This window comes from Azolla caroliniana, unplaced genomic scaffold, assembly GCF_043228905.1.
Source record: "Azolla caroliniana isolate FFs.n. ecotype wild unplaced genomic scaffold, voAzoCaro1.0.p SCAF_10, whole genome shotgun sequence".
In the NCBI taxonomy this organism is placed as follows: domain Eukaryota; kingdom Viridiplantae; phylum Streptophyta; class Polypodiopsida; order Salviniales; family Salviniaceae; genus Azolla; species Azolla caroliniana.
This window is the reverse complement of record NW_028230445.1, coordinates 20,773,935-20,800,834: the sequence shown is the minus strand read 5'-3', so window position 1 is coordinate 20,800,834 and position 26,900 is coordinate 20,773,935. Positions and strand designations below refer to the sequence as shown.

At 37.3% G+C, this 26,900-nt stretch overlaps 2 protein-coding genes, 1 non-coding gene and 1 pseudogene across 4 annotated transcripts; 3 read left to right on the top strand and 1 right to left on the bottom strand.

Annotated features, from left to right (window-relative positions):
* Positions 1-2,232: 2,232 nt before the first annotated feature.
* LOC147859518 (uncharacterized) lies at positions 2,233-4,860 on the bottom strand. Of its 2 annotated transcripts, XM_087326589.1 has the most exons (3): positions 4,483-4,860; positions 3,529-4,386; positions 2,233-2,965 (listed from the first exon to the last, which is right to left on the bottom strand). In XM_087326589.1, exons 1-3 carry the CDS (start codon positions 4,622-4,624, stop codon positions 2,646-2,648), a joined length of 1,320 nt encoding a protein of 439 aa, XP_087182715.1. In that variant the 5' UTR covers positions 4,625-4,860; the 3' UTR covers positions 2,233-2,645. The 2 variants fall into 2 exon arrangements, with proteins under 2 accessions (XP_087182715.1, XP_087182713.1); XM_087326587.1 differs by having other exon boundaries at positions 3,529-4,860.
* Positions 4,861-15,862: 11,002 nt separating this feature from the next.
* On the top strand, positions 15,863-19,426 carry LOC147859517 (uncharacterized). Its single transcript, XM_087325850.1, has 4 exons — positions 15,863-17,299; positions 17,446-17,618; positions 18,135-18,358; positions 18,575-19,426. Exons 1-4 carry the CDS (start codon positions 15,865-15,867, stop codon positions 19,311-19,313), a joined length of 2,571 nt encoding a protein of 856 aa, XP_087181976.1. The 5' UTR covers positions 15,863-15,864; the 3' UTR covers positions 19,314-19,426.
* Positions 19,427-20,042: 616 nt separating this feature from the next.
* LOC147859516 (U6 spliceosomal RNA) lies at positions 20,043-20,146 on the top strand. The gene has a single exon (XR_015530409.1). It is a non-coding gene; the product is annotated as a U6 spliceosomal RNA (small nuclear RNA).
* A 2,813-nt stretch (positions 20,147-22,959) lies between these two features.
* On the top strand, positions 22,960-26,338 carry LOC147859515 (RING-H2 finger protein ATL8-like; annotated as a pseudogene).
* The last annotated feature ends 562 nt before the right edge of the window (positions 26,339-26,900 follow it).

Below are 26,900 nucleotides of genomic sequence, written 5' to 3'. Positions count from 1 at the left end.
GGGCTCCCATTAAGTTCGACCTTAAAAAGACGAAGACTAGGGTCCGACACTTGCTTCTTTTGGACCATTCCATTGGAGGATAGTACACATAGGTTCATTAAATGTCCTATAGTGTGTACCGTTTGGAAGTACTTATCAAACATTTGGCAAGTTTTAACTTGTTGTTGTCTAAGACCTCAACAATGGGTTTTTTCTCAATATGTTCAAAATGGTTCAAATGATAAGATGGAGATATTGTTCCAATTTTTACGTTATTGGGGTCTATAACACAATTGGAATATGCGTAATGCTTTCATGTTTTATAATAGACATGGAGTGAAAGCCTATATAAAGAAGCTTAAAGGTATTCTCATGTGGAATTTTTGGATGTTAGAGCATGTGGGGATCATTTCCTCAAAAGAAGAAGGACAAGTGCATACTCAAAAGAAAAGCCAATGGTATGTGTTACGAAGAGAGGTCTCCATTTTTATCCAGCAAGAAAGCTATAAAATGACCAAGAGAGCTTGTAGTTGGATTCTTTCACCACGTTGACATCGAATCAAGGATATTCTCCCAAACTCTTTCTTATCTTAACCTCTTTTTTTCTATGTAAACAAGCTCAAAATCATAATCATAAGTAATATGGTGCAATTTTGATTCAAATGGTAAAAACTTATTGTAATAAACAGGATTTTTACCTTCTTTCCTCCTTGCAATCCCTTTAAACTACTTTAAAATTGACTTTATACCAAATTGATTTATAAAGAAATATCCTATGTTTTAATCCACAAGCACACTACACTTGAAGAAACAAGCAACAAAAGGGTGACAACAAATCATCAATGAGGCAGTCCTTCCATTAGGCTCAACATATAAGAAGTTTTTGGACAGCATTTCATGAGTGAAAACATTTGCTCTCTCATGGGGATTGTAGAGACATTCATTTATGTATGTCGAGAGGGCCTCTCACAACCCGCAAAGACATAATACGAAAGAAGCACTCACCAAGACTCTCTACACGAGAAAAGACATGAGTGATTGACTTAAAATCAAGCTATAAAAAATAGAAAATTGTCATAAAGGAAGTTTCTACACTAAATTTTCGGAAGCAATGAAATTTGAACCTGCATCTTTAGATCCTAAGGATCTAGAGCCCTTCTGTTGGGTGTCACTAGTTTCAGCAACCTTCGTTGGCCTGAAGAATTGTGATCCAAGACCGAAACTATCATGAGAGCGATCAAACCAAACCATTGTGCACAAAAGAAGTCATAAAGTTCCAACAAATTACTGAAATACCATCATGAGAGCGATCAAACCAAATTTGTGCACAATGGTTTGGTTTGACCGCTCTCATGATGGTTTGTGCAGATCATTTCCAACAAATTACTGAAATACCATGAATATATTTCCCTAGTCCTAAAGTTCCATGACCTTCTTGGTTTGTCATAAATATAAAGCCCTTCTTTTCTCGCCTACATAAATGTATGTGTGTACATACGCATGTAAAGTTCCTCAGCCCACATGCAAACCAAACAACAAGTGGGCATTAAAACAAAACATAATTCAATATTCATGCACATTGAAACACACATAAATGAGCCAAACATGTATGTATGTATAATGTATGTAAAAGTTTTAAATGCACATGAGAACCAAACTTACAAGTGCAGATTAAAATAAAACACAATTAGTTACACATAATTCATTTAAAAGTTTCTTGAGCACTTAGAAATGTTACCCTGACAAAACAAAACAGAAGAAGAATGCCGATGGAAGCTGGAAACTATGTCTAGAAGGATTGAAATGAAGAATTAAATTTTGGGTTAATTTTTAATTACTCTGTTCTTCATAGAAAAATGCTCATACAAGGAAAGTTAAAGGGAGTGGAAATTTTTACTTTACTTTGCTCAATGTGGCAGAATTTAGAGACTGTTCTCAACTTGATTGAAAATGTAGTCACCAATACCTTTACGTTGTAATAGTCTTCACGGAAATAGCTGGATATTCCCTTGCTTCACTTAGTAATTCCAAATCCACATATTGACAATTAATTGTGCAACAACTATCTTGGAATGTACTAATGGTAACTCACAATTAGTCTTGTTTAACACAATTCTACCAGTTGATTAAGATTGACAAAAATCTCTTACAAGTGAGAAAGCAAAATAGTTCTACCTCATGTGCAACAAAATAACCATTAGATTTCAAACTATGAAACCAAAAGGATTGACAATTGTAAGCTTTATTTAAAACAAGCAATTGTAACCATGGCAGATGGAGAAGTCAAATACTTGACATCTAAGAGAACTAACTATTCATTAAGGGCACATTATATATATATGCATTACTACCATACAGCCTGGAGAACAAAATGCCCTTAACACATTACATTTTTACATCCAAGGCACAATGTGACAACTCTAACATTTGCAAACCTAGATAAGAAAAAGAGACATGATGGGTAAACAAAAAAGGCAAAAAACAACAAGATTCTCCATTTCTCCATTGTTTTACAACTTTTAAATAGCCTTGCGCAAAAACTTCCCAAGACATTTGGGTCTCTTAAACCAATGCTCGTATTTGAATGAATGATGAAGATAGTGATGATAAATAATGATGCTATTGAGATTGGACACAATGGGAACGAGGAACCAACCTTGTGATAGCTACTTCGGAGAAACGGTTACCCTGGTCCCCATGAACACACTTTCGGGGGTTCCGTGGAGATGGCTAGCAAGGTCGATGCTTGATATTTCGCCATTATTTCTTGCACCTAGTCTAAGCTCAGCTATACCCACACCTTGAGCTTCAACCTTATCCACACCTTGGTCATATAAGACCCCCTTGTAGACATGACCACCAATGGTTACTACTGTCTGATATGCATACTCTTCCATGCCATCGTTCATCCCCGTGACCCTAATGCATTTGAATGTAGCATGCTCCCTTGTTTCACCTGGTAGGTTCCTTTTATGCCTATACTCCTCTGCACAACATTCATATAAGTTAGTCAATAAGTCGCGAGGTTCACTCTCTCTCTCTCTCTCTCTCTCTCTCTCTTCATGCCTTTCTCAAGCCTCGACCCTTACATTTTTCTTGTAGTGATAATGTGCACTCTCTATTGCAATGCTCATTAGTAAAATTTCTCAAATATCATGTGTTGCTTACACATAGGCACTACATTTTAATTAGTTCATTTTTATCACATTCTCCATGTTTAGACCTCCGATGAAAATTGTAAAATCTCAAAAACTCTAACTCTCTCTCTCTCTCTCTCACGTTGAATCAAAAAGTTCTGAACCCTAAACCCTAATACAATGCATACATACAGTACATCCATCCATCTCCACATAGATGCATGTATATGTGCATACCTAATACAATATATCCATCCACACCCACATACATAAATACATAAGTGCTTACATGCATACAGTACATCCACCCATCTCCACATACATGCATGTGTATGTACATAACTAGTACAATATATCAATCCACACCCACATACCTAATGCAATATATGCACCCATAAGGTAGGTTGTATACCTTGATGAAGCCAAGTGGGTTTATGAGAAGCTTGATGTGGTGGTGTGCCGTTTGATGCAGAGGCATGAGAATGGGTACAAACAGTAGGCTCATCAGAACCTTCCCCATGGAACTGTTCATGATTAGTGGTAGGAGGAGAATTTGTTGTTGTTGTTGTCATTAGAGTGGTATTGTGGAAACCACCACGTTGATCTTCAACATGAAAACCTATAAACTCCTTCTTGGGCACTGATACCATGGTGTGCTGCTGGCCATTAGAGTGCCTATGCTTTCTCTTATGGGCAGGGACCCATGTGCTTTTTATGTGTGTTGGGCATTCCAACCCTTTGCTCTTACAACATGTCCTGCACCTCATGTGGATACAATCCTTCTTAGCCTGGTTCCCACAATCCAAACAAGCTATGGGGCTTGACCCTTGATCCCCATTACTGCTAGAGCACATCATCATGCTAACAGTAGTATATGGTAAAGCAGTTGCATTATTTGCTGCTTTCATGCTTGTACTCGTTAATGTAGTTTCACTAGGCCATGGTGGTGTTCTCATGTGAGTTATTTCATACTCTTCCTCATCCTCTTCATCATTATTAACATCATCACCATCACCATCACCACCATCTTCATCAAAATCTTCTTCTTCTTCTTCTTCTTCTTCATTAGCTTCTCCATGTTCATGCCCATCTTTGCTACTATGATTTACATGGTGGTGTTGAACTTCACCTTCATGCTTAAGTTGCTTCTCATGAGTTGCCATCATACAAGTGGCTAACATATCTCTATCTGCTTGTATCACCATTGGCAACGGCCTTCCATGAGGGTATTGAGAGAGGCATACATTGATACATGCCGTTGCTTCGTCGCCTACATGATTAATATGAACATTATTACCATCATTACGATGATGCTCATGATGGAAAAAACCAGCAAATTCATCATTCATGAGTCTGTGAGGAGCACCTCCATGAAGGTAAATATTATCTTCACTTGGATGAAAGGGAGAAGAAGAAGAAGAAGAAGAGGGGTGATGATTCGAATTAATAGAAGGTTTGTTTTCAATATTGAGTATCAAAGATGAGGGGGTTGAGGAGGGAGGATCCATGGGGTTATTGTGAAGGTGAGTGAAAGTATTTCTGCCATTGAAATCCAGCGAGAAAGACACAAAAATAGAGGGGTAGAAGAAGAACCCAAGTATTTTGATGACAGGTAAACAAAAACAGAGTGATTTTTATGCCCTAAGTTGAGAGTCGAGACGAAGAAGAAGAAGAAACAGAGTCTTTTCTGATGACTAAGTATAGAAGAATAAGAAACAGAGTAATTTTTATTCAACTGAAAACAGAGGAGGGGAGATTAGAGATATTAAATCAGACTTAATTAAATTAAGGAAGGGAGAGTTGGGAGATTAAAAACTTTAAAAACAAAATTGATTCGTTGGATCATTTATTACAAAAAAAAAACAATTTAATGTCTTTCTTTCATTGTTCTAATATGTATGGTAGACTTTTTTTCTGAGTAAATGTGTTTGTGTGGAGTGGGGGGAGCTTCTTATCAATCAATCAATTAGCCACCTATTAGCCCCTTATGGACATTGTTAGATAGATCATCATAGGTCCCCTGTATAGACTACATGTGAATCGTTACATCTCTCAATCGTCAATGGTCCCTTGCAGTTTAACCCCTTACGAATATCATTTGATCATCGTAGGTCCCGTGTGCAAACTACATGCGAATCTTTACATCTCTCGATCGTCGTTACAGGTTGCATGTGAATCATTACATCTCTTGATCGTCATTGGTCCCGTGCAGTTTAATCCCGTTATGTACATCGTTAGATCATCGTATCCTGTAGATCCCATGTAGAGACTACATTTGGGTCCGATCATCATTGGTTCCATGTACTGACTACTACATGTGAGTCATTAAATCTCTAAATTGTCATCGGTCCCCTAGAGTGACCACATGTTTTTGTTTTGAAACTCTTAACCTCTTCTAAGTATGGGACAACTCTCAATCGCCCATGAATTGGCAATGACATGGATATATAGCGAAAGAAGCAAATTAGAGTCTCTCATGTGACTTATGCCCTTACAAAAGACACGTGTGCTCCATGTGAACGTGTCACTTTATGGCTATTTGAAAACTTTGTTTGTAAGTAGACACTTGTGCCAAATAGTACACCCATTGTGACCTCAAAACTGCCTTCATGATAATGGACACACAACCATCTCTAAAGTTCACTATGGTGCAAAAGTCATCGATAAGCCATAAACTTGTTCCCATTTGTTTCTCTTGTCTTTGGAATATCAAGTTTGGCAACCCAAGGGTTCCTTCATAACTTTAGCATTGCTTTAGGTAGGCAACAATAACGAAGGGTGTAAGGCACAATGATTGTCTATATTGAGCAACGACTCAACTTTTATTAGAGCACATAGTTAAACCAAAAGAACCAATGCTTGGAAAATGTTACAGAAACCGAGAAATATACGGAATTGCATTCCTATTTAGAATTGTTTGTGTCCTTTTAAATTATAGATTATCCAAGAGCATGCAAAGCGATACCTAGATGTTTGAAAGCAACCATGGCATATGGTGAGAATGATATCACGTTCTATGAATAAACTGTTACAACACCCACTACGTTGGTAAAGAACAAAGAGAAGCAAAAAGTTACTTTAGACCTCAAAGCGTAACTCGGTTATGAATGAATATATATCATATTGTATCTCCAAACTATGACAATCAAGCATATCCCACATAGATGCAAACTATTTGAGTCGTGCTTTTGTGTTTGAAACTCACTCGAATACTTGTTTGTGGGTTTGTTTCCAATTGCATTTGTCACTTTTGGGTTGAAGGAAGCCTCTTCCTTAGAAACGAAGTTTCATGGCCAAATTAATCTCAAGAAAACATATCCATCATAGATACATTGGGATCAATGATTAATTTTCCATAGCAACCATACCAATTACTCACTAACCGCCTCAACACAGACAATTCATGATACCTCTAGTTAAATAGAGTGAGGGAAAATCAAACAAATCACATTGGACATGATTGAACTAAATGTAGCCCATATACAAATGTGGTTTTGTTGGCATTCACCACAAATTGATACGAGGTGTGTTCATATCTCCTTCATTTTTTGTAGAACTTGTTTTTTTCGAGGAATACCTATATTACTTTCATTGCTCAAAATCTATTAAAATAGAGGTGTTTTTTTGCATAAAGATTCCAGCAAACTGAAAACAAGCATAAAGAGATTTTTTTGAGAAAGTATTTAATGAAAAAAAGCAAACAATGGGTGATTGGCCAAACACTAGACAGTTCCAGATCACCCAAATAGTCCAACATGACCAAAAACTTAGCCATAGAAAAAAATTGGCATCCTCTTACAATTGACGATGACAAAGACCAAACAACCAGAACAAAATTCCAAGATGCGTGTTTGGAAACATAAGTAGAAGATTACCTTTTACAACTAAAGGTTATTGATGAACAAGTGCATAACAAATGAAGTCGTGTTTCTAACCCTCCGTGACATTGCAAATAAAGAAATTGCCGGTTCTTGTTTCTTTTTCTATAAAAAATATCCTGCATTGGTATTAAAATTAAAGTGGCCAGAGGCAATGTACAAATAGTATATAATATATGCCATCTCAACAATTATAGATCATTAGAGAAAGTGGCTAGTTCTCCTTTTGCTCTAAGTGGACTGCAATTGGAAGTATACCTAGTAAGCAACATGAAAACCACATCTTGAATGCAAGATTTGAAGAACAATGACTCCATCCATCTCATAAGAAGAATGGAATTCTTCCAAATGCATACGTAAGTGCCATATAAAAGCATCCTCCCCCCACCTATTTCAACGCCTCCATCCATCTCATAAGAAGAAATTGAATTCTACATACATATCAATTAGCATATTAGTGATTACAAGATCATGTTCCAAACCCTATTTTCAAATACGGTTGTGCACTTCTTATCCTTTTTCTACTGCTCGAAAACTTCCACATGTTTTCAAGACACAAACAATGTGATGACATTCAGAGATATGCCTTCCGAATGCACACGTAAGTGCCATATAAAAGCATCCTCCCCCCACCTATTTTCAGCCTATCTTGAAATCAGTGCGGTCTTGAGTTTCTCCGCAAGAAAGCCACATTTCATATACATATTCAACAAGACAGTTCCAACAATCACATTACTTTCAAATAATCCTTTCTTTGTTATCACCACATCCATTCCTTGACCTTTGCTAACAACGTGTGCATGTCCACCTATTTTCAAGATACAAATTTGAGCTAAAGGATTGAGAAAGATACCCAAATCTTGCATAAGGTGAACATATTTCTATGCTTCTTTATCTTCGCCATTCTCTACATATCCTCTAATGAGTGAGGTATGAAGCGCCACGTTTGAAAGCTATGTGTAAAAATATTATCAAATTGGCCATCCAATTTGACGAAACAAAAAATTTTGTTCCCTTTCTATATATCTCCCATGTTGCCACATGCTTTCAACAAACCAGAAAATAAGTCTTGAAGGTCTTTCTACTTGGCCCAAACCTTGAGATTGCACAAAATCTTAGTTATTTCTTTCTTTTCAATTGTTCATAGATTGTTATTGACATACATTACTCCCAAGACAGTACCAAGAACATTTATACATAGCCACATGCCTCATACCAGTGGAGGAAATACCCAGAGAGGTGGTTGATACCTCCAACGTATACAACAATTAACCATGTAGAATACATTCATCATTTCCCATCTCTTCTTAAAAACCTCTTTCTTTCAAGAGACTACATTTGAATCACCCTTGATAGCGTCATATTCTCCTTTTAGTGTATGCACCAAGGTCAACCAAATCTCCTTGACTACATCCACAACATTTCATTAAATTTGCTGAAATATCCTTTGATATCTACTAGTCCACAAAACCCATAATGTTATGGAACTACTAGGACTACACCACGAAACTTCCTCAACATATTGACCGAGTCTTGTATGTAATGCAAAAGTAACCTTTTCTTGTTCATAATCTTGTACCTCACCCTTAACAGCAGCCCACATCACTGCCCCCCATTTATATACTCTAGAGCCATATACCTCATGCAATAGACGTAATATCCTTTTCCAAACCAATTTAGCAGCCATACATGACTAGAATAGGTGAGGAAGAGAATCCATCTCTAATCCACAGATAACACACATCGTATCCATATCCTTACAATGCATCCAAACCTTAACAAGAACCGCATAATGAACAATCAACCATCTAAATAAAATAATCTTCTTTGGAATTTGTATAGCCCATAGCCATTTTCAAAATGTTGTCATATCAGTAAGATCAATATTATAACTCAACCATGTTGTAGCTGTTGTCGGCCAATGAGGTATCCTACGTCGTAACATCTCCCTTCCCAATCGAACCGAGTATTGAAAGAACGGAATTGGCCTAACATCCTCCCCAGAATGTGATGTAGGTAACCACTTCCATTCCCCTCGATCCCATTCCAATTCATATAATGGTTTTTTGCCCCTACCCATAGGTCCACCATGGATGAACAATATTAGGATCAGGGTCTAGGATCCAAATCTTATCTACCTTAGCTAGAATTCTAATGGGTTTTAATGTTGCCTCGGCGAGACATTCATCTTCTAGGGGGATCAACCCAAATCGCCCATCCTGTAAAACATCATAACTCAAGAAAGTATCCTTATCTCCAAGGCCACAAACTCCAAGTAAAATTTGAAAATTTGAAAATAATCCCACCCATTTATGACAATTAGAATGTATATTATCCATCAAGGGTAGCTGCAATTTCCTTAACTCATCAACTATCATCTTTCCTCCTCTTATTCCTCTATATTCTTGTTGCATAATATTAGTAGGATTGTGAACAAAGCGTTGCCACTTACAAAGAGATGAGGCAAAAGATGAATCCACTTGCGCCCAATTTAATCTCACTCTCCTCCCCAACATAGATCCTTCATCATCTAGAAATAAAAGATTCCAAACCAAGGGTTGATGTAACCATTCATCCATTAAAGTGGGCCCGACTTGTTGCAAATTAGCTTTTAGGGACCACCAGGCTCACTTTATCACAGCAAAGAGCCTATCATCCTGAAATACTATCTTATGTGAATCAAAATCAAGAATAAACCACCATTGAAGAGACATTGTCCATTCACCTCCAATTTTTAGGAAGACCTCTTTCATTCTTAACTGAAGAAGCAACTTCCACGGTTCATTTCCTGGCAGTAAACCTCGCACTAAAATTTTTGCCAATAGTGCCTTACATTGCATCAAAGGATCCACCAAACCTAAACCTCCTTGAGAGGGTGGCGGTATAATAGTTTTCCAAGCTACCTTCACTCTATCATTTTAAAAATCAGTAGGACCCCATAAGAAATTTCTAATTAACCTTTGTAACTTGAGAATAACCAAGATGAGAATATATACCACATTGAGGAGAGTAATACTTGATTAGAAATAACTAGCCTCCTCTCTAGTGACAAATTCTTAGAACTCAAAAAGATTAACTTCTTCCTTAAAGAAAGCAGTAATGGTTGAATATGAGCTTTTGGGGGAAGATTAATTCCCACTTGACACCCTAAATATCTCATGGAGAGCCTTTTGGTATCCAACAAAATCCAACGTCTGGACACCAAGTAGGAGTAAGACCTTCCCCAACCCAAGATCCCACTAATTTGTGCCAATTAATACTACCAACATGCTTTACATACAAGACATGCTAGTAAGTAATTTTTTAGTTCAATCTCACCTTCATGAGCGTATATTGATGCCCTAATTGTTGGCTTCAAGGCAAATTCTTGGAAAGCAAATGTTCCCCTTTTAGGACGCTAATGTGTGGGTTCTCTTTAATAAACAACACTACAATTTATCGTTTAATAAATTAATGAAATACAAAAGCTAAGAATTATGCATTAATTATTAAAAATCAATAATAATTATTCACATAATCTATTGTAGACTAATATTTGCATTCATCATTAGTAAACATCATTAATTGTCAAACGAATAATGTACTAATTGCAAACAAGTCATACACCATTTTGGGATTTTGAGATAGATGTCTACTTCATTTTTGCCCAGATGTCCTTGAAATACAAAATTATAAAGCACTGTCAACCACATCATTTTCCCTATAACCAACTTTGGTAAATATATAAAAGTAGTAAAAACGTACATGACTTACATTTTGCCTACATGTCTTGGGAAAGTTGTTTTTTGCATTTTTCCTTTTCGCCTATTGAATAAACTATAAAAGAAGAGAATGAGGGCAAGTCGTTGTGGCCTCCAATGTCATGCCTATAAGCTTGCATCATGAATTTTTGAGATTGTGAGTTTGTAATGTGTATCGTCCATTGATAGGATGCATGGTCCATGTATGCATGGCACTTCTATGTTGTATTAAAAAAAGAACTCCTTATTGGTTTATCTAAAGTAGATCAACACCAACACTCATAGGACTTCTAAAAATTATTTGTCTCATTAGAAATAAGTGAACGATAACTTCAATCCAACAATCACCACTATAGGCAAAAATGGTGAGAGTATTGACATGACAAAGCTTCATCAAACACCTTTGATCATAGCCAAAATGATATTTGGCTCACTCTCCAAGCAAGCAAGATGGATGACCATGCTTCTCGTTCAATTTTCATGTGCATTTGGACCAAATTATGTGTCATCCCCCCCCCCCCCATAATGGAGATATCTACCAACTTGGTGTTCACAAAATCATCCATGAGTACCCACCTAGTGCTAGAATGAGCACTCCTCGATTCTCATCATATACATAATCGTGTTTGACGTCCTGGAGGTATTCATTGATAGTGAATGGGGTATCATTACCATCCTCGAACAATGTTTCCCAAGAGTTTCCTCAAAAAGGGTCGCAATGATCTTTGCAATGACTATAATGACCCCCCTCACACTAACCCTAGAGCCACGATGCTTCCACTACAACCAACCAAGCACGTCAACAACCAATGCCCACTCACAACTTATGTCGGGTGTCACCCCCCGCATCCACCCCCACACCCTAAATACTACCTAAGGTGGTCTTCACAAACCCCAACCACTAGCCCTCGACTCCAATGAGTCTTTCTAGGACTTGGCCCCCACTTGTCTAACTTTCATCAATTGATGCTCCGATGGACCCCCGAGGGAAGCAGAAAGTGGACGTCTGAACTGACTTATGTAGATATTAAGCACTCCCTTGCCCCATTCTCACCTCACACATAAATGGGTTTGATGTTCCCTATGGTTATCACATCATCATTGATCGTGCTTGTAACCCCATAAGCACCTCTAATATGATTGCTTGTCCTTTTGGACTATCCATGACCAGTGTCCACTCCATTCATATGTTTGACCTCATCAAAGTTCTCAGAACTCCTATTGGCGGTTACCCATTCCAATTTTGTTCATGGTGCACGAGGTAAGAGATATGGGGTTGTTGCTTGAGGAGCCAAAGTTGTACCATTCTCGACTACCTTCTATATTGGGCTCTGTAGTATAACTTGGGTATGAGACATGGGTAGTTTGTTTGATGAACTTTGTGGAATATCACACACACAATTAGGCTAAACATAAAATTGATCTAGTAGTTATTGCAATAAGCTTTGTCAGGATAAAACATATGCATGTTTGTGCACTGCAATGCTCACCCTTAAGAAAGAGACATATACAATTGTTTGTATACTCACATTATTAATAGTTATATAATTAATATATGATTATCGATTCATTAAGAAGGCTATAATTGTTTCCTGAGTGGAGTGTTCATCCACAAGGAGGCCATTTTTGACCTATGGGATCAATATCACCTTGGACGTGACTCTTTACTACGATGTAGGAAAAACGCTCTGGGTGAAAATACCACACAAACATATGTTCTCACCCTTCTTGGAGAGAAAAAGAATATAGTATGAATTGGCCTTTATCCCATACAATGTTATTGTTCATTACGATGTAACAGATGTAACAAATATGAGCAATGCAATGATCGAATGGGATCACTAGTAGATTTTGTGGTGGGTTGATAGGATATTGTATGTTTACATATGGTTGTTTTACATTTCGTAATTAATACACTACTATTTACGTGTGTGCGTGCGTGCGTGCGTGTGTGTGTGTGTGTGTGTGTGTGTGTGTGTGTGTGTGTAAGGTGAGGGTAGAGATAGTGATATTTTTTAAACAATGGCTGATTCCAATCTATGGGATAAGGCCGAGCCCATGCCAAGGATCACACATGGGCTACCTTTCTGTCTGTCTGTCTGTCTCATCCAAATGCATACTCGAGGAGTCTTGTAATTATGTATATAAACACAAATCAACAAGTTTGTTATGCCCATATTAATGTAGTCAACTTGGCTAGATATGTATATCATATAGGTCAATTATCTCATTGGACACCGATTTGGTCAGCAAACAAAGTTTCAATGTTGCAGTTATAAGCTCAAAAAGTAAATATGTAACCATCTTTATACATATCTAAGTATCTTGCACATTTACTTTGTCGTAAAAGTCTTTGATATTCTTGGAGTTATTATCTCATGTGAAAAGGAACAAAGGACGATTTTGGCACCTTCATAATTCTAGCCCATAAAATTACATTATTGCCCTATTTTTTCATTAGCGTTAATGCTCTAAATGCATAGGGCACATTGCTATGAAAAATGATCAAAAAGTGTTATTCTATGTCACCATAAAATTCATGAAATTGCTCTTACATTGACCAAATTTATAGTTGCAAATTAATTATTTCCGAAAAAGGTGATTAGTTTCGATCTTCTTGAGATTATTGGCCATGAACATATAAAGATAAATTCAAAAAAGATAAATCATTTTCTTTAAACATATGAGAATCGTAAGTACTTTTTATAAAAGATATCATCATCCCATATAAACCATCATTATCCATGTTTGCCTCAAGTAAACAATCTCAATCTTGTTGACTATATTTATAAACCTAAGGACCTTTGGGGAAAGTGGCATCATTATTCTATGTCAAGGCAATTTTTTGTCGTGGATATCACATGGAACACACCATAATGTGAAAGTGTTATCCTTGTACTTAAAAAATGTAAGATACTTTAGAGTTGGTTCGAGACTCTTGTTCATTTAAATTTGTTAAAAATAAAAGGTACTTGTTAGATGAGCAATTAGTTCATTGAAAATAAGTTGAAATGTCATCCTGTTTTTTATGCACCAAGTCAAGCGATGATACGTTTGCTCGAAATACTTAATGACTTTGTGTGAACCAAGGTTTAAACATTGCAACTGTTTTATTTAACAAGTTATTGCCTTTGTATTCATGTGCATTTATAACTCGCTTCCTAAATCTATCAATGTAAAGGTGACCTTTTGATGATAAGCTTGTGGGTGTGTGAATTCATCGGTATGAGCTAATGTACATTAACAAACTCCTCCGAAACATGACCTTACACATTTACTTCCTAGAACGCTAGAATCCATATGGCAAGGGCACTATGCTTAGCATAAGTTGTATTAGTTATCACAGCAATGTGAATGGAGTGAAATGACATGACATTGATGTAGACAATACTCCTTTCCACAAAAGTGGGAGAAACTATGGAAGAAAGAGAGCCAATGAAGATGTGATAACCAATACCGATGGTTATGTAAAAGTGGAATGAATAAGAGACACGTAAAAGTAATTTAAATTGAGCTAACCACATGGGTTTGTTGAGCTTAGGAAATGTAGAGTTAAAGTGGACAAGTCAATGTCCATGTTGATTGATGTTCACAAGAGGTGATCATTCTCTAGATGGTTCGTTGAAATACAAATCCTACCTTTCTTGTTTCATGGAAGATATTGTCATGGAAGTCAATATCTCCAAGGTCTCAAATTTCGGCATATGGAGACATGGCACTGTTAGGGGACTAGACAAACAAGGGAGAATTCTCATGTGTCAATTTGCACAACCTTAGAGTTTAATTGCCTTCATTTACCTTTCTGGTTTTAATGAAGTGTACCTTTCACGTTTTCATCTTGTTAAGACAACATAACAAAATGGTTGCACATCACAAATGAAGAAGATTTTTGACATTGCTCCTAATGGAAAGTTTGCACTCTATCCCTATATCTATATGCACCACAATGGTTTTTCAACGTATCTGCATAGCGATATAATTTAGATGATGCAACATTATCAACGTATATTGTATTTGTGAGATTGTTGGCATGTTACTACTCATCAAAGCTCATTCCGGACACATGGAACACAAGGGTAGAGGAAAGGATCACAAAGGGGTTGATGATCTAGATCACTATGGCTTATGAAGGAGTCGACAAAATTTAAAAGACGCAATGAAACGTGAGCAGATGGGTACCAAACCATGTATGCGTAGAATCAATTGCCTACTAGAACTATGATTCACAAAGATAGATAGAGAGCATCAACCGCAAGGAACACGAGCAAGTATGGTGATGGATTAAAGGATCGATGAATAGGGAGGTCTTCTCAGGCCGATAAGATAGGATCATCTCCAAGGGCACTTGATGCCGAGATACGTCCACCTTTAGCATGCACATATAATGTGGCCATACATACATACATACATACATACATACATATGTAGGTACATGACATACATACACATACACATACACATACACATACACATGCATTCGCATACGCATACTCATACACATACACATACACATACTCATACACATACACATACACATACACATACACATACACATACGCATACACATACACATACGCATACTCATACACATACACATACACATACGCATACGCATACACATACACATACACATACACATACACATACACATACACATACACATACACATACACATACACATACACATACACATACACATACACATACACATACACATACACATACACATACACATACACATACATGTATACATATATGATATATGATATATATACACAAGTACGTATAAAAAGGAGGAACAAAGAGAAATTCAAAAGGCTTAAACTATTGACAGAGCTTGTTCATTCCGTGGTACCTCTCTCTCTCTCTCCTCCCCTGTTCTCCTGCTCTCTCTGTGTCTCTTCTTCTTCTTTTGGGCTGCCTCTGTTTCCTGGAATTATGTAAAGAAGACGAAGAACCCTATGCACCCCTGCATTTCCCCTCTTCTTCTTCTTCTTCTTCTTCTTCTTCTTCTGTGAGAAAGACCTTCTCTTCTCCCCCCCCCCCCCCCCCCCCCCCCCCTTGTGCAGATATGGCAATCCCACTGAACTGAAATAATTGACCAGAAACGGCAAAACAGTAAAGAGTGAGATGGGGTGTGTTGCTTCGAGCCACAATGCAGAGGAGGATGTGAAAGAGGGCTCTGCTGCTCATCACAATAATGTGGTGCTGAAATGTAAAGAGAGGAATCGGCTGATGAAGAATGCAGTGAAAGGACGGCAAGATTTCGCCATAGCTCACTCCTCCTACATTCAGAGCCTTCAGAGTGTAGGCCTCGCATTGAGACGCCTCTCTGAAGGTTCTCATGTCATAAACAGTCACGATCACCTTCAAAAAGAAGAAGCAGGAGAAGAAGAAACAGCAGAGAAAGGAGTCTCCCATTTAAACAGCAAGCAGGGTTTAGGGTTTAGGGAGAAAGACGGAACTCCTTTCAACAATCTCCAAGGTGCTCATTTGGACGACAAAGACACCCATCTCGACCATGACCATGACCATGACCATGTCCATTTCCGCAATAATCTCCATGATGGTCATCTCGACTGCAAAGGTGTCCATCACCAAGCTCTGTCACCACCACCTGCGGTCACTCATTCTTCTTCTTCTTCACAGGTTCAGCAGCTTACATTAACCTACCCTAATTCTCCATCGTCTTCTTCTTCTTCTTCTTCTTCCATAAGGAATGATTCTACTTCCCTTAATTCCTCTGTTCTCGCTAAGGTGACTCCCCAACCTTCTTCTCTGCCTCATGATAATTCATCATCATCATCATCTTCTTCTTCAATTATGAGACAGAAGGTCGGTTCTAATAATGATGATGATGATGATGATGACGACGACGACGAGTGTAGTTTCTTGTCGTCCTCAAACACCCCTGACCGAGACCTGGCACCTGCAATGCCTTCTTCCTCTCCTTACTCTTCATGGTTCAACTATGATGTTATATTTGATCCCCCACCAATTCCATATCACTTGGCTGAGCAGAGGAGAATTAGGTCAGAGAAATACAGTGAAGAACCAGGGGATATGGATATGGATGAGAAGAATGCTCAAGCTGCGAAAGATAGTTCTGAATGCTTGTTAAACAAAGAAGAAAAAGAAGGTGAGCCGTATTTAGAGGATAAACATGAAGACGAATCAATGAAGAAGAACGAGAAGGAGGTCTCTCGAGAAGGCAATGCCAAAGAACAGCAGAAAGTGGTAGCCTCACAAAGAAAAGTGGTAGAATATGTAGCAGAATCACTTAAAGAAGAAGAGGAGGAGAATGAAACAGAGAAAGAAGAAGAACATGATGATGAGGATGAAGACGGAGACCTTTGCAATGAACAGCGGGGCTATGGAGATTTGGCGCAGAGCAATACTGAACTCGCCCTAGTCATCACATCTTCAGAGGCAAAGGATCTAATTCGAGCTGTTCGTTACATCCACGACCACTTCACAAGAGCCTCGATGAGCGGAAAGGATGTCTCATGTTTGCTCGAGACCAGTAAGGTCAGTCAAGATAACACAGGATCGGTAGGATCTAAAGGTATGCTGAGCAACTCTACTTAGCTCTCTATCTATTCATTCTACGATCTGGTTATTCATTCGTCCTTAGACACTTTAAACTGCGAAAGCTATTTGATGGTGGAACACATGACTTAGTAGGGGGGGGCATGGCTACTGTGATTACAGATTCTTCCAAGGTCTTTAATGCAATAACATCACATTGGTCACGGAAAACCTCGGTGGCGGTGAGAGATGCTTTCTATGATAGTGATAGTCCTGAGTGTGGTATGCTCGGTAGCCAGGCCTCGACATTGGAGAGAATTTATGCGTGGGAGAGAAAGCTTTACGAGGAAGTCAAGGTACTTGTATAAATTATGCCCTAAGGCATTTGTTTTGTGTAGCTCTATATTGTTTGTGTGCTTGCATGAGGGTGTTCTAAGTATTTTGTCTCTTCCTTGGAGCTCAAAATTCTCTAGGTAGAAGTTTTGTGTGACCATGCATTCTAACATAATGCACTTCTATAGGCTAGATGGTCCATTCATTTCTAGATATTGTGGCAACTTAAGAGGCCAGATGTTGAACACTGTTAAGAAGCATGAGGGAAAGTGGGGATTGGGGTTTAGGGACAAAGCTTTTGGGGCCTAGGGTTGCATGAAGAAGAAAATAGGCATTAGGGTTTTTTTCTGTAAAATCCAGAAGAAACATGGGAACATATTGGGCATTTGGGTTTTCCAGGTTTAGAGAAACATGAAAGAAAGTGGACGTTTCTCCACAAGGGAAAGCGAACAATTAGGGCTTAGAGAAATCAAAGCACGATTTGATCTTCCCTAAAGTAATTGTTTTGTGTTTTTTGCTTTTTGCCTTTTGTTTTTCAGGCAGGAGAAGTTGTCAGAGCCGTGTTCGATCGCAAATGCCGGAAACTTCAGCAACTCAGTGCCAAGGGAACCGACCAAATATCTATCGATAAGGTGCGAGTTTCTGTAAAGAAACTAGACTCACAGCTCATGGTGGCACTCCAATCCATAGATCTAGCTTCCACAACTATACAAAGACTGACCAATGAGGACTTGTATCCTCAACTAGTTGAGCTCTTGGAAGGGTAAAATCTCATACTGACTTTACTGTCCTCCTCTTTTACTCCCCAAAATTTCCAAAAATGCCCTGCCCTCCATTTTGTTTGTAATATGAAAGATACCAATAGAGAGAAGGTCATTTTTGGAAATTTTATTTCCTATAACCATACATTTCTTGCTTCCATGGAGAGTCTTTCATTCTCATATTGGAGCACATTTTGTTTTGATAATTTTCCAAACAGGCTGATGCACATGTGGAAGGTCATGTGTGAATGCCATCGAGCACAACAAGCGATTGCTTCCCAGATGCAAACAATCGACACTAGCTCTATCAATGGAGTGGAAGCAAGTGACTCACACATAAAGGCTATCTCAGACCTTGAGCGAGAACTCGGTAACTGGCGGACCTATTTCCAACGGTGGATTATGTCACAGAAGAACTACATCTTTGCACTGAATGCATGGCTTTCGAAATGCCATATAGAGCCTGAGATAGATAAGAGGGGTCGACCCATCGGCGTTTTGGAAAGGCCTACCATATTCTATGTATTGAAGCAATGGTGCAGCTCTCTCGAGCATCTTGAGCAAGTGCAAAGTGTGGTTGAGGCGATCGGCAATTTCTCGAATGTTGTTCGCTTCTTGAGAGTGGAGCATGGGGACAATGTGGATGTGAAACGACTCAAAGGACCCCTTTCTTCTTCATCTTTCAAGATGCGAGACAAGAAGTGTTTGGAATATAAGGAAGTAGAAGGTGGCCACGAGACGAGTGTAGTGGAATCCGATGCAGATCAGAGTAGTTGTAGAAGAATTGGTGATAGTAGGATAGCTCAAGTGGCCTATGACCGGAAAGAGAAGATATTGTCTCGATTTAGAGAGCATCTCCCATATGTCTTTGAATCCATGGCTCTCTTCGCAAAAGATGCTTTGAGGAAATACGAATTGCTACAACAAGCAAACACGTCAATGCGACAAGAATCTTGATGTCACCAACACACAAATACACATAATATATTATTTACTATCATGTAAAAAAGATCATCCCATTGCTTTTCTTCTTCTTATATCCAAGGTATGCTGCATTGAAAGTTTTTTTTGTTTTGTTTTTGATATAATTGTTTATTAGCCTTATTTAGTGATAAGAGTTCATAGAATTTGGAAATTAGTTGATGCGAAGGATTCCAATGTGCAAGGTGAAGAGGTCACCTGACCTATAAAGCTCACATTGAAACTTTGTTCGCCCAAAATGTGCGATGAGGACATGGGTGAAGAAGTATACATTGGCGATCACATTCTAACAATGGAGTAACACTTCGTTCTGATTAAGATCACCAACATGGGCAAAACGTTCGAGCTGGAGAGGCTAGGAAAACACTTTCATTGTCGTAGTCTTAGTGCATGTGGTCGTGCCCTATGTGTACGAAAATTTGATATACTCTTGAGTTGTTCTTTACTCGTCTAGATGCCCCTATGTTTCCATTTTTTCCCTATAGGCCCGCGATCAACTTTTGAATGGAATGAGAAGGGGGATGAATTGACCATAAGAAAAATGAGAATTTTGATTGACTTATGTTAGTTGAAAATTGAGCAAGACCGATATAATCCAATATGGAAAGAGGGTTTAGGGTAGGTTCCTTTTACATATACAAAGATAACAATAATGGTTTGAACACGAGGGCATATTGTTCAATCCACCATTTCAATTATGAAAATATTGTCTCGTATGGGACTTGTCAATGTTGGAACAACATAGAGAAGGTTAGTATGGCCCTTGCCCAAGGATGACACTCATGAATCAAGAAATGGTTTATTTATCTTGTCTCTCTAGAGAGACCCATATATAGAAAAAGAATGTCATTGTCATACTAAGAGGTCAAATAGGATAGACTACGAAATATAATGGAGACAAAACCAACATGTAATTGTATTAAGCTCGCACATGGCAACTTCCCTATATTATGAGAATCTTTTATTACTCACCAGTCAAAAACCTTGGTAGTTTGGGGGTGTGTTACTTTTTGGGTTGGTACCCATTGTTGTGTGGTATGTGTGTCTTTAATTTTTTGACCATTTTATGGCTACTGCATATGATGGGGGTCGAGCTATCCTGTTTTGAGCTATTCTAGCTTTTTTTGGAGCTATTCGCATCACCCTTGATTTTTGTGAGGGTCTTCAATAGTTGTCATATGATATGTCTAGCTCATTGACGTTGGCTATTCAACGGGTATGAACATGACTGAAAGGCCATTGTGTAAATACTAGGTAGAAGCTTATAATATAGAATGCGAAATAATGGTACCTTAAATAGGAAGGCCACAAAATGTAAGGTTAAATGGGTCATTCATCACTCAATCAATGGATCTACATTTAAAGCCGAATGGGGGGATAATGATATGCCAAGGAATATGAAATGTTGAACATTGTAACTTTAAAAAAGAGGGCTTCTTTTGGAAAGTTTCAGAGATTCTAATGTTTTTAGCTTATTACTATTATCTTTCAAATGCCATCTTATTTCTTCCATGTTACACTATTCTTTGCATAGTGCACATTAAAGGAAGCTTATTAATCGTATAAGAGGGTGTCTTCACCATACTAAATGAGTATATGAGGGTAAGAATTTGATTGGTGTTTGTGTGACTGAGCAATCACTGGCTTGGCCATACCAATGTGTTTCATGGTAAAAGAAAATGGTGACATGAATAGATTGCAACTTAAGCCAATAATTAGTATGTTTGAGCTAACCTGAGTAACTAATTAGTAAAATGTGGGGCTTTTGGGAAGTGGCATAGGCAAGAGGTCTGTGCACACTATAAAAATCACATTGTAGATATGGTGTCTCCTTTGGATAATCTAACAAACATATTGGTTTATAGGTATCGTGTACGTGTTGGAAATTAGGGTAATATTGACCAATTGAAATAAACCAGCCAAAACACACAAGATTGATTCAGAAAGGGCTAAGAACATTTGGTGAGAATTGCCAAGCACAACAAACTTGTTAAGTATGTAGTAGTAGAAGGTGATGTTGACCAATTGAAATAAACCAGCCAAAACACACAACATTGGTTTAGAGGGGCCAGTAACATTCGGTGACCACAACAAAATTTGATGAATATAGCAAGAAGTCTAAATGAAGATATGAGGACAAAACATGAAGCTTGTTATCAGTGAATGGTATGTTGATCTGCTTGAGAATCAACTATGGTGAAGACACCCTTTTATACAATTGGTAAGCCATCCATTTACACATGGCAAACTACAAATACATCCTCTCTCAACCTTACAAACATCACATCCTCTCGAACTCTCTACATTAGTTTGATGTCACATTCAATGGCCATGACATTCATTCCTCTTAGCACCTACATCGAGTTGAAACAAGCTTGAGTGGACAACAGTGATAGAATCACGGAGAACATCTGGTGCATGCATTAGCGAGGTGGATAGTGGGTTCCAAGTGGCCTACGATAATGGATAACCTTTCAGCAAGACAAAGTATTGAAAGTGAGAGTGTGGTTTCTTGTAGTTCTAGATCTTGTCCACCTCGTACTTTGTCCCATCCTTGAATTGTATTGTGTGGGACTCTTTGGAATGTCGACCAAGAATGGGGCCTCACACAAGCTCTATGAGGTTGAGGAGTACACTAAAACCTCAACCATCAACCCTCATTTTGCAGAAATGTAGCATCATTATAATGAACATATGAAATCATAGTTGCATTGGATGCCACAACAATGACGAAGAAGGCAGTCCAAGGCAAAATTTGAAAGGATCAAACCTGATTTCCATGAAATAGGCATATCCCATTATTGCTACAATCCTTGAGTTGGGACATAATATCATTCATGCCAACCAAAAGAAGTTCATCCATGGTGAATGTTGCTAATTTTGAAGAGATGGGAGAAATGGAATGCATATTACTTATTGGCCAAATCTGGGCAAAAATCGTCATTTGTTTGGATGAATATCTTTGGGTGGATGAATATTCTTTCTTTTGTCTTTAATAATGGCCATTGTCCTTTTCCAATTTTTGTTTGTCATGTAGCATCAACATGTGTTTGGATACATGAATTATCTTCAATGTGAAACCATTTTTCATTTTCTTCTAATTTTTTTTTATGTATGTATATTGCGTGTATGTTTGATGCCTTCCTTTCCAAGCAATTATGTTTTTCCATTCTGTCCAAATGACTAGATTAATATCCATTAGCTTCTCATCCATCTCAGAGTTTTCAAACCCTACATGTTGATAATTTCATTGGTTCTCTATCCTCTTGTAGCTCATAGTCACTCATTGTTTTAAAACATCACAAATATGCAAGGATAACCTACTTTGTCTTACAGTATCCCCGATCTCGGGATCTATGCAACCATTTCCAAAAATTCCTACAAGAATAGAACCATTGGTACTAATGTGATGAGAAGGTGGGGGTTGATGTGTCCAACTTTCAGAAGTTGCGTGAGGTTGATGCATTCGAAAATTGATACTGGGAAGCATTATCATGCGGTCAATGCTTCACATCGTGTTGTGAGATCCTCCTTATTCAAATATGGAGATACCTTCACATAATGTGGAGATACAAATTGCACAAGCAAGTCCTCGACAAACTTCATTCTCAATTTCAAGATGATGCCTAAAAGTGTAGAGAAGGTGATTGGCCTTCTTCTTGCAATAAAAGGTTGTATGTGTCCTCTCATTTCCTTCTACACATCTATACATAAGTTGGGTTTATGTCAGTGTAACAATGTTGTAAGTTGTTATTCTTGTCATCTTTGTTATGATTGAATGTGAGTGCATCTATAAGGTGCATTTTGATGCTATCATGAGCATACATTAGTGTGCCATAAAAACAACGTTGTCAAATCCCATACTGTCAACTATTTGCTTGTGTTAGTGGGTTCCACTGGAAGAGAGGATTTTACATATGTTACCATCCTGACCTTTAATTTTTATAGTTTTGCTCCAATATGGAGAAAAACAAAAATTGTCATCCTTCCTAAAGGTCAAACATGAAGAATGAGATTAAAGCCAAAAAAATTCATGTAAAATCATTATCTCAGGTCAAAGAGAATGCAAGCTAAGTAATATGAAAGCATGAGATGGAGATTGTGATTAGATTGATGTTATTGATTGCCATGTATAAATATATTTGCCATTAGTGAAACACAAAAGTGACACCCACCATTATTATCTTCCAATGGAAATAGTTCTATCATACAAAGCACATGTAGACATATATAAATCTTGTTCCCATCAACGAAGCACCAAGTGAAACATGTACTAGTCTTAGTCATTGTGGTTGCAACAAGAGGGTCTATCATTGTTTATCTCGAACATAAAATAGTTGGAGGGTTCAAAAAAGCTATAGTCTTTGTCTAGCTTTCTTTTAAACACCATTTGAATTTTGAACTATTACAATGATGATAAGTCTAACAACTTGTCTCCTAGAACCAAACAATTATTTCAACTATGTCTCATTGGATTCTATTGTTAAAGAACTTGTCACATAAAGATTGGCTCAAGTCCTAATAAAACTTGTTCCAACTCTCATCATCAACATGTTAAAAAAATGTCTTTCATCAGTGTTCTCATTGTCATGTTATTATTTATAAAGTGAAAAAGAAAATAATATGTAAACAAATGATAAACAAGAATGGATAACACTTCTTTACTACTAATACTACGTGCACTTAAAACCCTATTGCAAAATGAAAATGCTATGTACGCACAATTTAAGGTATTATTTGGTAACTAAAGTTTTTCTATGCCCAAATGAAACATATATAAAATATTTAGATTAGTTTGTTGCACTTTTTGTATGGATTTGTGTTGAAGCAATCCCATATATATAAGGGTAAATAGGGAATCATTTGACTTGGGCAACTCTTTTGAGCATGAAAATTGTTTATACACTAGTTGTCACACATGACCACCAACTTTGGATGCTTATATTATTAATTTATTCTCATTTAGTGCATCATCTTTGCTTGAGACATACACACACAAGTAAAGAGCGAAGTTTGTATTTAATTAGTGTGTTGGCATATACGATGCATGTACATTAGGTATGTATGCATATGCAAACGTGCATGTATGTGGTGACTATCTATATCATAATACACTTTCTTCGCCTAATGTGTAGGAATATATATGCATACGTACAAATTATGCACACATGCATAGTGTATGTACCACCAACTCCAACCTTCTCGTGAATCACTTTGATACAAGCATGCATATATTTGTTTTCAAACAATAGTGTTTGTGAGTGCTCTTGGAAACTAGCGCTATAGTGTAATTTTTACTTATAGAAATATGAAAATCCATCATTCAAAATCTTTATATGCTCATGTACATAGAACTAGATTTCTGTGAAATTGATATTCATTGCATAATTGTTAAAGAAAACTATTAAATAACATGTTCAGTAGTAAGTGTTACTTGTTTAAAACTTTCTTGACTCTAAAGAAGAAGATAGCTCGGTCCAAACTTTGTAACAATTTATGTATGTGTTTTTGTTGTGGAAGATGCCATTATCCTCCATTTAAACATTACTTTGTAGTTGAAAATAATATTGTCTACAGTTTATTTATGCTTTGGTATCGAAAAGGACACCATGGTTCATTTTTTGTGTCCTAAGAAAGGGCCATATTTGTTAGGTGATGACTACTAGTTGGGGTTTAATCAAATCATAGACAATACATGTCACAATGAAACCAACATTTTAGTATATGTATTTTGGGGGGGACTTCAAAAGCAAGGGAATTCTACCACAAAATAATACTTACCATCTTATATTTCAAATATCTATGATAGAAATAAACAAGTCAATTATGTATAATAAAAGTTCCTTGTCGATATGGGAATGACTCCTTTTGACATTCCAGTCATGTTCTTTGTGTGGCTTGTCATAAAACATGCTCATAATCTTTACATGAATAAAACTTATCGGTATTGCTGGCATATGGATCATTAAAATTAATAGAGTCTGAGGTGTTATACCCAACTTAATGTTACATGGAGCATGTACTTGATATGCTAGAACTATGTATAAAGTAGTAGTTTTTTCAGACTTTTTACCTCCAAGTTCTTATTGTTTTCTTGATGAACATTGAGCATATGAAAATCTCAAACCCTCTTTATAAGTACACAAGATTACGATAAGGCAAAAAAAGGTTCAAGCTAGAACTGAGCTCCTTTATGATAGAAATTGTGAATTATTCCTACCTATTAGAAGGTCAATATGATATTCATCATCAAGGGATTTATAAATCTATTCTTCTCATTTCCATTTTTTCAAGTGAGTTAACTTCACTAATGTAGATAAATGGATGCATATCATTCAATTGGAGAAGTTCATGGCATCCCCACTAGATTCGGGGGTCCCACATTTAATTCAAAGATCAATGCAACAACAACTTATATCACCTTAGGTATGTTCACATTGGCAACAACATGTCTATTTCTTATTCCTTTGTTCGCTAGAAGTTGGCTTTGTTATTGCTGCAACAGGAGAGTGCGTCGCTACCCATTTGAAACCATAGAACATGCAAGCATGAGAAGAGCCAATATAGGTCTAAAGAAGCATGAGATGCAACAAATACCAACCTTTGTCTATTGCCCACAACTAGTGGAAAATGAATGGATACATATGGCATATGAGAAACAAATAAATGATGGCACTAGAAGTGTTGAAGACCAAAACGGGAATGCTAATGATAGCAATGCATCACAAATGGCCAACACAAGAGCAACATGTGCTATCTGCTTGGTCGATTTTGAAGATGGTCACTTGATTCGTATTCTCCCAACATGTATGCATGCATTCCATGTCCCTTGTATTGATGCATGGCTCTCAAAGCACTCTTCTTGCCCTACTTGTCGAGGTGATCTTATGGAAGCCATTGCAGAGAAGAGATCACAAGAAGTGCATCTCCATATTTTTGTAGAACCATCTGATGGGCAAATAGATTCCAAAATATTCAATCAAGACTCTATTTCTCATTAAGAGGAGGATTCGATCATGTATCAACTCATCTTCTTGTCTTCTTAAGGTAATCCTCAACATGTTTTCTGTGCTTAGGTACATGATACCCAACTACATATGGTGGCCAAGGAAAGTTATTTTGCGTGCATCTTCAAACACATATTTGCATTTAGAAATCAAGAATTTGTCATTTATTACCAAATAACACTATTCATTTCACATACATTTGTACACGTGTATATATACGTGTGTCACTTTATAAATGTACATAATAAATCATGGAATGTTTTGTTGGCCTCTCTCTCTTCTCAATAAGCTTTGAATGTGTGCACAAAAACATTGAATGTTACAATGAAAGTTGAACTTACAATCATCAGAAATTTTAAACGTTAAAGTTAAATATAGTAATCGAGGAGTGAGGGATTGAGTGACCAATGCTTGTAACTTTGCTGGTATTATCGTCCGACGAATACAAAATGGCATAAAAAATACAATAATAGTATATGTTCCAAATGTGGCTGACATCTTGCCGGGTATTTAACTATCCATTACAATAATCAATAACTTGCTTAAAACTTGGCTG

Excerpts from the sequence above, each read along its gene's own strand:
- LOC147859518 (XM_087326587.1), bottom strand. The coding sequence starts at position 4,624 with ATGGATCCTCCCTCCTCAACCCCCTCATCTTTGATACTCAATATTGAA. Across the intron at positions 2,966-3,528 it reads ACCCACTTGGCTTCATCAAG|AGGAGTATAGGCATAAAAGG; the intron begins GTATACAACCTA and ends AATGTTGTGCAG.
- LOC147859517 (XM_087325850.1), top strand. The coding sequence starts at position 15,865 with ATGGGGTGTGTTGCTTCGAGCCACAATGCAGAGGAGGATGTGAAAGAG. Across the intron at positions 17,619-18,134 it reads AGCTTTACGAGGAAGTCAAG|GCAGGAGAAGTTGTCAGAGC; the intron begins GTACTTGTATAA and ends TTTGTTTTTCAG. Across the intron at positions 18,359-18,574 it reads CTAGTTGAGCTCTTGGAAGG|GCTGATGCACATGTGGAAGG; the intron begins GTAAAATCTCAT and ends TTTTCCAAACAG.